General features: G+C 36.1%; 1 protein-coding gene across 1 annotated transcript in view; it reads right to left on the minus strand.

Annotated features, from left to right (window-relative positions):
- Positions 1-11,790, minus strand: part of EFCAB7 (EF-hand calcium binding domain 7) — a 47,347-nt gene extending 35,557 nt beyond the window's left edge. Inside the window, exons 1-6 of the mRNA XM_047085554.1 lie at positions 11,705-11,790; positions 9,491-9,678; positions 4,547-4,758; positions 3,821-3,907; positions 3,062-3,257; positions 2,491-2,612 (exon numbers count right to left, since the gene is read on the minus strand). Of these exons, the coding sequence (XP_046941510.1) occupies positions 2,491-2,612; positions 3,062-3,257; positions 3,821-3,907; positions 4,547-4,758; positions 9,491-9,677 (804 nt within the window). The 5' untranslated portion in view covers position 9,678; positions 11,705-11,790. The remainder of the gene's footprint in view (positions 1-2,490; positions 2,613-3,061; positions 3,258-3,820; positions 3,908-4,546; positions 4,759-9,490; positions 9,679-11,704) is intronic.
- Between the last annotated feature and the right edge of the window lie 250 nt (positions 11,791-12,040).

Raw genomic sequence — 12,040 nt, forward strand, 5'->3', positions numbered from 1 at the left:
ATTGTGGCATTGTCTGTTAGATCTGTCCCTTTCTTAGTATGTTCAGGTACTACCCTAGGCTTAGCTGTCATCACTTTATATCAGGATATCTCTATCAGCCTTTCAGATAATCTCCCTAAATTGAAGTCTTCATACACAACATACAATAGTAGCATAAGTTCTTAAACTATACTTTCGTCACTTCCTACAGTCATCTATTAGTTCTGTAATAGTATTCATTACGCTGTCATTTATTAAAGTGATTACTAGATTCCTGGTACTATGCTATGCACTTAATACATGTGAGATGATTTAAATCTGCTAGGAACACACTAAATATAATTATTCTCAATTTATAGATAAGGAAACTGAGACTCAAAAGGGCTGCTGACTAACTTACCAAGGATCCCACAGTTATTATGTGACAAAAACTAAGATTCAAGTACAGGCTTGTTTCTATCCAAAGCTCTTAATTAGCATCTAAAACAGTGCTTGGCACAGAAATACCACTCAATAAATACTTGCTGAATAAATGAATGAATAAATGAAATACGATGTTATATTACCTTGACATATTGCTAACGGTCCTGTAAATTTTGTGGTTTTTTAATACAACACCTGTATTAAAAAATTTTTTTTGTAACATTTATTTATTTTTGAGAGACAGAGAGACTCAGAGCATGAGGAGGGGAGGGGCAGAGAGAGAGGAAGACACAGAATCTGAAGCAGGCTCCAGGCTCTGAGCTGCCAGCACAGAACCGGACGCGGGTCTTGAACCCACCAACTGCGAGATCCTGACCTGAGCCGAGGTCGGTGCTCAACCAACTGAGCCACCCAGGCACCCAACACCTGTATTTTATACTAAGCAAAATGGCTGGTATATATTACCATTTCAGTAAATATTTGTTGAGTTGAACTACATTAAGAAATGTTATTGGGGTGCCTGGGTGGCTCAGTTCATTGAACATCTGACTTGGCTCTGGTCATGATCTCAGAGTTCGGTGAATTCGAGCCCTGCATCGGGCTCTGTGCTGACAGCTCAGAGCCTGGAGCCTGCTTCAGATTCTGTGTCTCCCTCTCTCTCTCTCCCTCCCCTGCTCGCTCTCTCTCTATCTCTCTCTCAAAAATAAACATTAAAAAAAAAAGAAATTGTATTGGTGGTGCGCATGGGTGGCTCAGTCGGATGTGTCTGACTCTTGATTTCAGGTTACAATCTCACAGTTTGTGAGCTGGAACCCTTGCATCTATCACTATCAGCACAGAGCCTACTTGGGATTCTCTCTTCCTCTTTCTCTGCCCCTCTCCTACTAGTTGTCTCTCTCTCTCTCCCAAAATAAATAAATAAACATTGAGAAAGAAAGAAAGAAAGAAAGAAAAAAAGAAAGAAAGAAAGAAAGAAAGAAAAGAAAGAAAGAAAGAAAGAAAGAAAGAAAGAAAGAAGGAAAGAAAGAAAGAAATTGTATTGGTAAGGGCCCAATTAACAGGAGCATGACACTGAGAAAAAGTCTTATTATGGTTTTAATATAATCCATATTAATATTTTTCTCTATATATACTGGCTAAAATTATTTACACTTTTGAATTAGATAAACCACAATTATTTAACTAAGTTAATTTTATTAGCTTTTAATTTAGTTGCAAAATAGAGAAAGCTACCATTGGTAGAAAATAATATTGTTGGAACACTAAATATTGTGTGTGAACATGTTGGACATGCACACCAAATTGCTTAGGGTGTAGAGATTCCTAAACAGTCTGAACAAAATTCCTTGGAGATAATGTTTTAAAATTTTAATATAGAACAAATGTCACTCTCTAGCAATTTAAAGATATAAGGGACTTCAGAGTTCAATAACAAATACAGAGTTGTTATTTGAAACAAAAATGTAGCCCTTGAGAACAATCAGTTCAGTTTTCTAACAGCAGTTATAGTATGTGGTCATAACCATTTTTCCCCCTTTTACAGAGGTCTCTAGGTACACATTTTTAATGTATCCTAGCAGTTTCCAGTTAATGTTTTATATTTCTGTAGCTATTATTTTCTGTTGAAAGAAAACTAGTAAAGGTTGAGTCTAAAAAGGGAAAACAAAGGAAGAAGATCAATATTAACACTCCACAAATATTGACTTAGCAAGGTGATTTTGTTGTCTCTCTCTCATAGGAATTGATATTGAATGAATGATGTATTTATAGGAAATACCTATGGAAAACATGTTAAACAAAACCAAAAAATTGCTATGCAAAGTTCATAATCAATCAATTCATCAAGTTCAAAAATTGAAAAGACATGACTTTCAAATTGAAGATCTTTTAATAATATTCTTATTCATCATTTTTACTTTAAAATCATTAAAACTGGCTTATTGGTAGAAATACTGTAATCCACAGAAAAATCTCAAAGAATTACTTCACAAACTTTATTGGTTCTCTGTAGACACCAAATAGTTATTAATAAACCTAATGTCAAATATTTGCAGAAAAAGTCTTACCTATTAATTTAAAATACTATACCTTTATTGAATTTGGCTCGGTTAACTTTGAGTTTCTGTTACTATTAGCACCCATGGTAATTGTGAAGGAAATAGATGTTTTGAACTTTCTAGTTGTTGCCAGTGAAGAACTCCTGGTATCGCCTGTAATAAGTAAGAGTTAATTACTTGGTCTCACATTATCAAAAGTCATCAATAGGAAGTCTGTTTCTAAACATAGTGTAGCATAAAAGGCATAAGTATTAATTTCCTTCTTTTTTTCCTTCCTATTGAAATAAAGTCAGAAGTTTCATATTTATCAGGCTTTAGTGGTCCCTAATGTAGGTTCTATTAATAAGATTCTTTATTTCAATATGTCAGTCACTCTTTACTCTGAAATTTTAGTTTTAATAAAATATAATGAGCACAGCCAAATCAAGTTCCATAATAAAATTTTACTTCAATAGATTTTTACATCTGAGAGAGTCTAGAAACGTAGCTAACAAAAAGTTGGATTCTCATTTATCATTGTTAAGCTAAGATAGAAAGAAAAACTTATCTGATTATGACCCTTCATTCTTATTCAAGAAATCTTTAGTATCAAAAGTAAATACCTTTATTTGAGAATGTTTCCTGCTCAGTTTTTCTTATGATTCTAGGCGATGGTTTTGGTACTGATGATGGGTCCCTTTCAGGAGGTTCTTCAATGTGGTTTCCAAACTGTTGACGTCTCAGTTTACTGTCAACTTCCAGTTTTTCTACAGTAGTTTTGAGACATTGCTCATTGGTTGTCACATATAATTTACAAAACTACAGGAAACAAAAAAGTAGTCCAGTGGGTAAAACCTTCAATCATACATTTGGGAGAAGGCAAATGCACATTAGTAGGCAAGGGATAGACTGATAGATGGAATATATTTCCTATTGAACTAGGTTACTCATTTTATTTTCTTGAATCAGATTGACCACTCTCAAGTGACCTAGTGAAATGTAGCCATGATTCAATGAGGAGGTCATACTCTGAGTGAAAATAAAATGTTACACAAAGAGAAGTGATTTATTATTTTTTTATAAGACATGTGTAGACTTGAGTTTGTTCTAAATAATTTTTATGATTCTTCCACCCCAGAAACGGCATATTTCTGAGAAGAGTCTCTATGTTTGAGTGCATATCTGTAATGTGTGAGCACATGCATGTATTTTACCTTGCTTATTTCTAATGTAGTCATCAGGTTACAATACTCTTCAGATTAAATGTCAAGTACACTTTGTACACAACATATCAAATACATCATTGCCAATATCAAAAAGATGTGCCCTTTAAAAATTCTTCTACACAGTACACAAATTTACATTAGCATGAACTTACGTACCTTGATGTAATCAAATTTGCCATCAGCATTTACATCTGCCAAACTTGTTACAGCATTTACTTCTTCTCGAGTCATCTTCTCCCCTCTCTGAGAAAACAAGATTTATTTTAAAGCAACATGACTATCACTTTGTTATGCGAGGGACAGGAGGAGAGTGAAAATTTATTTTAATCTTTTCTACAAGTCAACTTGAATATATGGTTTCATTATAAACCTCAGAACGAGTATTATGTCAAGCAATAATGAAATTCATCTAAATTAAAATTTCAAAATTTTATCAAATTTTGTAAAAGTATCAATTTCAGTTTACTAAATTTCAACAATATATATTATAGATCCAGTAATAATACTACCACTGAATTTAGAGTAATGATAATTCTCCCATGATACCAATAATCAAAATGGATTCCCAATCCCATTTATACTTTGTTTCTCTTTTATTTATCACATATGAACCTATTCCTAAATTACAAAAAGTTCTGAGCAGCAAATAATTGCAAAGGCACACAAGGGGACTGCAACATGGGTTCAATTTTATACTTTATGTTTTATTTACAGAGCACTTTTCATCCAGAAGGATCCTTAAGTACTTTATAAACAACCTATATGTGATTCACTTCACCTGCCAATGAAATAGCTATTTTTAATGTGGCCTTGGTAGCCAAAGTTAGATTCCAAATAGTTTGGCCAGCAATGCATATTACAAAACTATTTCACAAATCTTACCTTTGTTAGAAGTTTATAAAGATCAGTGTGCAAAATACAGCCATCATCATTTACATCTAATTGCTTAAATGATTTTAGTAGTTCTGCTTTTGAAGTAGGTTTTTCCTTCCTTAAAATTATACAAAAATCATCAAAATTCAGTTTGGCAGTTTGAGGAGTCCAATACTTATTAATGGTCTTTTGGGATGGATTTCTTCCTGCATGCTGTAGAGCTGCCCAATTAAACAAGTGTTATTATAGTAACATTTGGAATTGGTACCTAAGTATATATTTTTTAAAATCATTATACACTACACTATTATACACAAGTACACATACACCTTTGGGGTTGATAATCTAGTGATATCAATGTATGCCTGACTTATAAAAATGAAAAAAATACATATGTTATCATTTAATGCCAGAATTAAACTCATTTTTCCTATTCTGACAGTTGGTTCTCAACCTACATAGTTTAACTAACTGAAAACATCGATTTACTTTGTAAAAGTGCCTGGAGGAAAAAAAAAAGATTAAAGACAACCATCCACTTATTTTGAGGACATAAGAATAACCACAAAAAGTATAAATTATTACTTTTTCTGGCCCAACAAATACCTTAATGAAATGAGGAAATCATTAATCTGAGAAAACTATTGTCAACAAGGCATGTATCTATCTAAAATGTTCATCACTACTAAACATTAGGGCTTCAAGAACATTAGTTGTTAATCATTAATCAAGTCACAAATGTCAAATATATACACAAAAAGTATCTATTTACAGTTATAGCCTTGCTAAAGATCAAGAATGTCAACATACTTTTTAAAATTTTTTTTTAACATTTATTTACTATTGAGAGACAGAGAGACACAGAGCATGAGCAGGGGAGGAGCAGAGACAGAGGGGGACACAGAATCTGAAACAGGCTTCAGGCTCTGAGCTGTTAGCACAGAGCCCGACACGGGGCTCAAACTCACAAAGTGTGAGATCATGACCTGAGCTGAAGTCAGTCACCCAACCAAGTGAGCCACCCAGGCGCCCCAAGAATGTCAACATACTTTGAGAGAAGTATGCATTATAGAGACGCAATGGTCAAATCACTCGATTTTTAACCAGAATTTTTACAAACAGTCCTTTAACTGGTTATTTTAGAGACATTCTTGTTTTAAAAGGTATGCTCTTATATCTATGAAAGGCAACAAATTACAATGTGAGAAAGGCTTTTGTATTTGCATATGCCATACACATTAAAACATAATGGCTTTAAACAATTGTACTTTGTACAGTTTAAAAGCAGCAAATGGGTAATTTGCACATAAACAAATCTCTGCATATTAAGACCTAACACTATCTAAAATGAACCCATGGTAAGTTTCCTAAACACTAGAGAAGGAATTAATAGAATTTTAAAACGTATAACTGTCTTGAATCGTGCTACAACTTCTATTATAAAACCTTATATTGGATATTTCTAACAATCATAGGTGAAATTTCACAAGATCTTGCATTACACTTAGCACTATAAAAAATGATAATCTGGGGGCTCCTAAGTGGCTCAGTCGATTGAGTGTCCAACTTCAGCTCAGGTCATGATCTCGCAGTTCGTGAATTTGAGCCCACATCAGGCTCACTGGTGTCAGCACAGAGCCCACTTTGGATCCTCTGTACCCCTTGCTCTGCCTCTTCCCTGCCTGCATGCTCTCTCTTAAAAATAAACATTAGGGGCGCCTGGGTGGCGCAGTCGGTTAAGCGTCCGACTTCAGCCAGGTCACGATCTCGCGGTCCGTGAGTTCGAGCCCCGCGTCGGGCTCTGGGCTGACGGCTCAGAGCCTGGAGCCTGTTTCTGATTCTGTGTCTCCCTCTCTCTCTGTCCCAAAAATAAGTAAACGTTGAAAAAAAATTAATTTAAAAAAAATAAACATTAAAAAAATGATAATCTGGATGGTCTACAATTTAATGAAAAAGGACTAATACATATAAAATAATTTAACTAAAAAAAAAATCTGCAAGGAAATAAAAACCAGATCAGGGCAGTAAATGTAGACATTTATGAGTCCCTTATTTTGAACATTCATTGTGCGTGAGCATAATACAGGGTTTTGTTTTTTTCAGAGATTCAAACTTCTTGGTTCCTAAGGTTTATAATACAACTAGGAAGTCCACACCTGAAGGGTAAAATTGCTACCTGTGGTTATGATTCACAGTTAGTAACATATTAGAAGTCCACAGACTAAGAAATGTTCCCATCCTCCAGATTATGACAGTGAATCATACCTAGATAATTTAAACTTTGAGACAGAAATGGAAACAAGATCATCATCCAGGGTGACTTGTAGAGTTAACAGAAGTTGCAGCTGTAGGCACCTATCTGGCTTAGTGGGATGAACATCCCACTCTTGATTTCAGCTCAGCTCATAATCTCACAGCCGTAGGAATAAGATTTACATCAGGCTCCATGCTAAGAGTGGGGCCTGCTTGGGATTCTCTCCCTTTCTCTCTCTCTGCCCCTTCCCTACTTGCATGCACACTTCTCAAGTATTTTGCCTAGCATAAAAATAGACCATTTTATAACTCATCTATAAAGAGAGTCAGGAAAAAGGTACATGTGTTTTAGGATTCCATCCCCAGCCAATGTCCACCCTTTAAAAGGTAAGACTATAAACAGGACCTAAATGAAGTTGTGATTTGAAGTCAAAAGTCCATGTGAAAGAAAATGCTGGGGTGCTTGAGTGGCTCAGTGGGTAGAGCATGCAACTCTTGATCTCAGGGAGTTGGAGCCCCACTGTGGGAGTAGAGAATACTTGAGAGAAAGAAAGAAAGAAAGAAAGAAAGAAAGAAAGAAAGAAAGAAAGAAAGAAAGGAAGAAAGAAAGAAAATGCTATTTTCTGTACAGCTTTGGGAAAACAGGTGTGTAACTCTTTGCCACAAGTGGCAGGTCAGCACACACTTGTTGCTATCTTCAATAACAAAATGGTTTTTTGATGTACTATTAATTACAAAAAAAAACTTTCTCAGAATAAAATTAATTGTGCCTAAACATGCACTCAGTAAGTAGATATTCTCATATCTAAGAAATAGGTATAATTTAGTAGTTACTAATCTAATTTACTTTCTAAGTTTAGAATTAGTTGGAGCCCATTATTATGTCTGATAGCAATAAGAACACGTAACTGTAAATGTTTAAAGGTTAACACCAAAATACCGATCTTTTGCCAGAGTTTATTTTAAGCTGTGACATGAATCTATAATACCTATATTATTTATAAGTTGGGGAAAAAAGGAACTCTATAGCTCTGGCAATGGTACTGCACTGTCCAACCTTGAAATGGAATGTCATAGCACATGTTATATGCATAAATGACAGAAAGATATAGATGAAAGACATAGTAAGAAAGAGATATCACTGGTTCACACGACTTTTCAAAAATCTAGATTATCTGAACTCAATCATTACAACATTACAAAGAGACATCCAAAAGAATAAAGGAAAAAACCTAAAATTATAGCTTATAATAAAATATAAATTTAATCTTTTCAATTTTCATATTCCCCAATGTGGATTTCCTCAAATAGAGATCTTATTGCATACAAACCCAAGACACTGTTGCAAAAATGTCAGAATTTTTATTTAAGGAAACCTCTTCTAAAGTTGGCAAGATAACTCTGTTTCTCTACCCATAAAGTTATTAGCCTTGATGAAACTTACAGGAGTATTCAGTGTTATCGGCTATTGTTTACCACTCAAGAGTAAAGAATTCCAAATTATTTGACATATCTGGCAAGGATAAAATTCATTGGTCTGATGGATATTTGCAACCAGAGAAATTTTACATATAATGGAAAGAAGCAAAAAAAGACCAACTCTCCCTCCCTCCCCAAAAAATAAAAACAGCACACTTCTCTTTTAAAATTTTAGGGGCGCCTGGGTGGCGCAGTCGGTTAAGCGTCCGACTTCAGCCAGGTCACGATCTCGCGGTCCGTGAGTTCGAGCCCCACGTCGGGCTCTGGGCTGATGGCTCAGAGCCTGGAGCCTGTTTCCAATTCTGTGTCTCCCTCTCTCTGCCCCTCCCCCATTCATGCTCCGTCTCTCTCTGTCCCAAAAATAAATAAACGTTGAAAAAAAAAATTTAAAATTTTACCTGTTTCCTAATATTTCTTTTTTGTAATCATTCAACCCATCTTTATATATTCTTTACATTTTCCTCAGTAGAGGTCAAATTCAGCCTAGTGATTCAGATACCAAAATGTTTTAAATTCTATTATTATAAATCTTAAAGTACCAAATAAGAATTTTTAAAAATATATTTTTAAGGGGTGCCCGGGTGGCTCAGTCAGTTAAGTACTCTGCTCTTGATTTCGGCTCAGGTCATGATCTCAGAATTTGTGGGATCAAGCCCCACACTGGGCTCTGTGCTGATAGTGTGGAGCCTGCTTGAGATTCTCCTTCCCTCTCTCTGCTCCTCCCCTGCTCATGCACTCTCTCAAAAATAAATATATATATATATATAATATATTATATCATAAGTAATATGCAAGTAATTGATGGAAGCCTTAAAAATACTAATATAAGGAGACCTGGGTGGCTCAGTCGGTTAAGCATCCAACTCGTGTTTCCTGTTTTCAACTCAGGTCATGATCTGATGGTCCGTGAGTTCGAGCCCCATGTCAGGCTCTGCTCTGACAGCTTGGAACCTGCTTGGAATTCTCTCCCTGCCTCTCAAAATAAATTTAAAAACTTAAAAAAAATACTAATCTAGTCTGTATAAACATTGAATGCTTTTATTTGGAAGCTACTAGAATATATAAATATATAAAATCACACAATAGCGTAATGTAGTTTCACTGTTCAAGCTTCCCTAAGAAACTGGAATGATTCAGCAATGTAATTCTTATTCCTGTCTTTCTGATCTATTACCTTTCAACAAATAAGGCAAAATACTTAAATTTTAAAGAAAAAATTACCCAAGTAAAGTTGTTCTTTAGAAATAATGTTTTCTAAGCTGCTTTTAAAAACAGTTAAGTAGGCAGCTCTACAATTCATATAAAATATTTCTTCTTCAGTTAGTGGAAATTTCTTTGTTCGCAGACTCTCTGAAAGTGCTGACTTCTGACAGGAGAAAGCTGCATCTCTTCCTGGACTGATGGCCATTCTATTAGAAAATAATTTTAAAATTTTAGTCAGTGTTAATTCCCTAAAATGCAAATGTAACCTTGCCTCTCAAATTGGGTGGGGGTGGAGGAGAGGAAATCAAGCCATTAAAGGTTTCATATCCAGGGAAAAGTCCAATAATATAATATGCATATGCTTGTATTATCACATGCTAAACTAGAACAAGCCTTCAGCAATTTATATATGTGTGTGTGTGTATGTATATTTGTATATACACACACATATATACAAATTATATGCATGTAAATAAACATGTATACATACATATATATGAGCTATACATACATGTATATTTAGAAATCAACTATATATAAGAAAATTTATATAAAGAAAAATATATATATGTATATGAGGGAGCCAAAAGAAAAAGCCAAAGCAAAGATGTAATATAAATGCAAAATAAGTATCATACAGCAAAGGAAAAGCACACATCTATTCTCTCAAAATAAGATAGCTGAAGTTAAGTCTTCATAGGGTTGTCATGAGGACTGAATAATACACGGGGAACATACAGAACAGTGCCTTCCACATAATAAGTGCTAAATAAACTGTAGAAAGAGTGAACTCCACAACACGGAGAATTCGGATGTCATGTGATTGGCAGTTGGCATCCCTCCCCTCAGCAGGATCAACGAGGTCATTCCACCAACATCTCAATAATGTAGGCCCACATTTTGAATAACTCAATTTTTAAGATCCCATTTATAGCATTATTGTGAGATTTTACTGCATTCATCCCTAATAATAACGTTGTGGCATTATATAGCACCTCTGCTCATAAGGCTTAAAGAACTATCATACATCTCAATTTATCCTTATTACAGTGGTCAAGTATTTTTTTGCCCCTTTTACAGATAAGGAAATTGAGGGACAGAGATGTCACCCAGCTAGCAGTAACAAGAGGCAGTAAATTCTGATAACAGTTTCTTCTTTATTAACGTGAATGAAGGCTTCTTGTACAACAGTTACTGTGAGGCGCTAAATCGTGCTGGTGGTCTAACAGCTTCCAACATTATTTTACCCAGCTTTGACTTCTAAAAATACATTCCAACCTAATAAATTGAATATTTCAAGTTCAACAATAAGACGACACAGGTAGGGTCCCCTTCAGGACTCATTGGATTCTTACTCAGGAGGCCTAAATCACTTGCACCTTCTTGAATTATATAGGTCTTTTACACTTGGGAAAGAAAGATAATAATCGCTTATCATGGATGAAGTACCCTATTTATAATACACAGACTGCCTGCCTGACACTTTCATATTACACCAGATTTAGAAGGACCCCATAGGGATGTGGTGTCACAGTCTGGTTACTGCAAATTGATATCACTATAATTAAGCATCAGTTTTAAACACATATGCGTGCACACATCTCCTCACAAATGTGGGGGGTGAAAAACTGTTCCAATAAGAAAGGAAGAATGAATGTTCATTTTGCAGCAAGCAATTTTAAAATTTAAGTATTTTTTTAGGCTCGTCCTCGAATACTCTTTCCAAATAAGGTGACTCCCTCACGTGGAAATCCCACAGTACAAATGTTCCAGAATTCTATTCTTTCCCTTTCTGTGACGAGAGACGAAACGGAAGCTTAAATAAATATATAACTGCACCCCTCAGGCTTAGAAACCTCCCTCATTTAAAACTCCAGCGCGAGACCAACACAGGGGCCTAGAGAGCACACTGTAGCAAACGGCTCCATAAATAACCCGCCACACAATACCAAGAAAAATAAACTGTTAACAAGCGCCTAAGGCTTCTAAAGGGCCAAGTGAAAACAGAGCCGCCCAGTTGCCGGCCCTACACCGTGAAATACATTTCACAGATGATCGCGGGCAACCTCTCTGTTTTTGTATTTCACGACGACAAAACTGCGTATCGGGGTACATTTGAGGTACACACGGACCAAGCGTTAGTAGGACAGAGAAATAAAAGGTGACAGAAAAGGAAGCCGGACAGCGAGGCAGGGCGCGTTGCAGGGACAGAGACCGCGAGCTGTTCGCTACCTAACTCCAGCTCACAAACGAGGAAGCGCAGGCAATTCTCTCCACGGATTCCGCGATCCTCTCACTGCAGCTCAACAGACCTCGGCCTTTACTTTAATTGCCATGGCAACGGCACCTCTCCGCCACCGGAAATAAGAACCAGAGCACCTCCCCAAACAGTCCGGGTAGAAATCTAGGGCGGTAAATCCGGAGAGGACAGAGACGGCTGTGCCGCTCATCTGTCGGGGTCTGGAATGGCCAGAGTGGAGAGAGAGGGTTCTCTGCTGCACTGACAGGGACTGGATGAGGTCCTAGGTCCATAGCTAGACTCCCCCCACCCCCCGCTTCCCTCAAACA

This window comes from Lynx rufus, unplaced genomic scaffold (genome assembly GCF_022079265.1).
Source record: "Lynx rufus isolate CCGP_SWC_20201006 ecotype Redwood Valley unplaced genomic scaffold, mLynRuf1.p SCAF_2, whole genome shotgun sequence".
Lineage (NCBI taxonomy): Eukaryota > Metazoa > Chordata > Mammalia > Carnivora > Felidae > Lynx > Lynx rufus.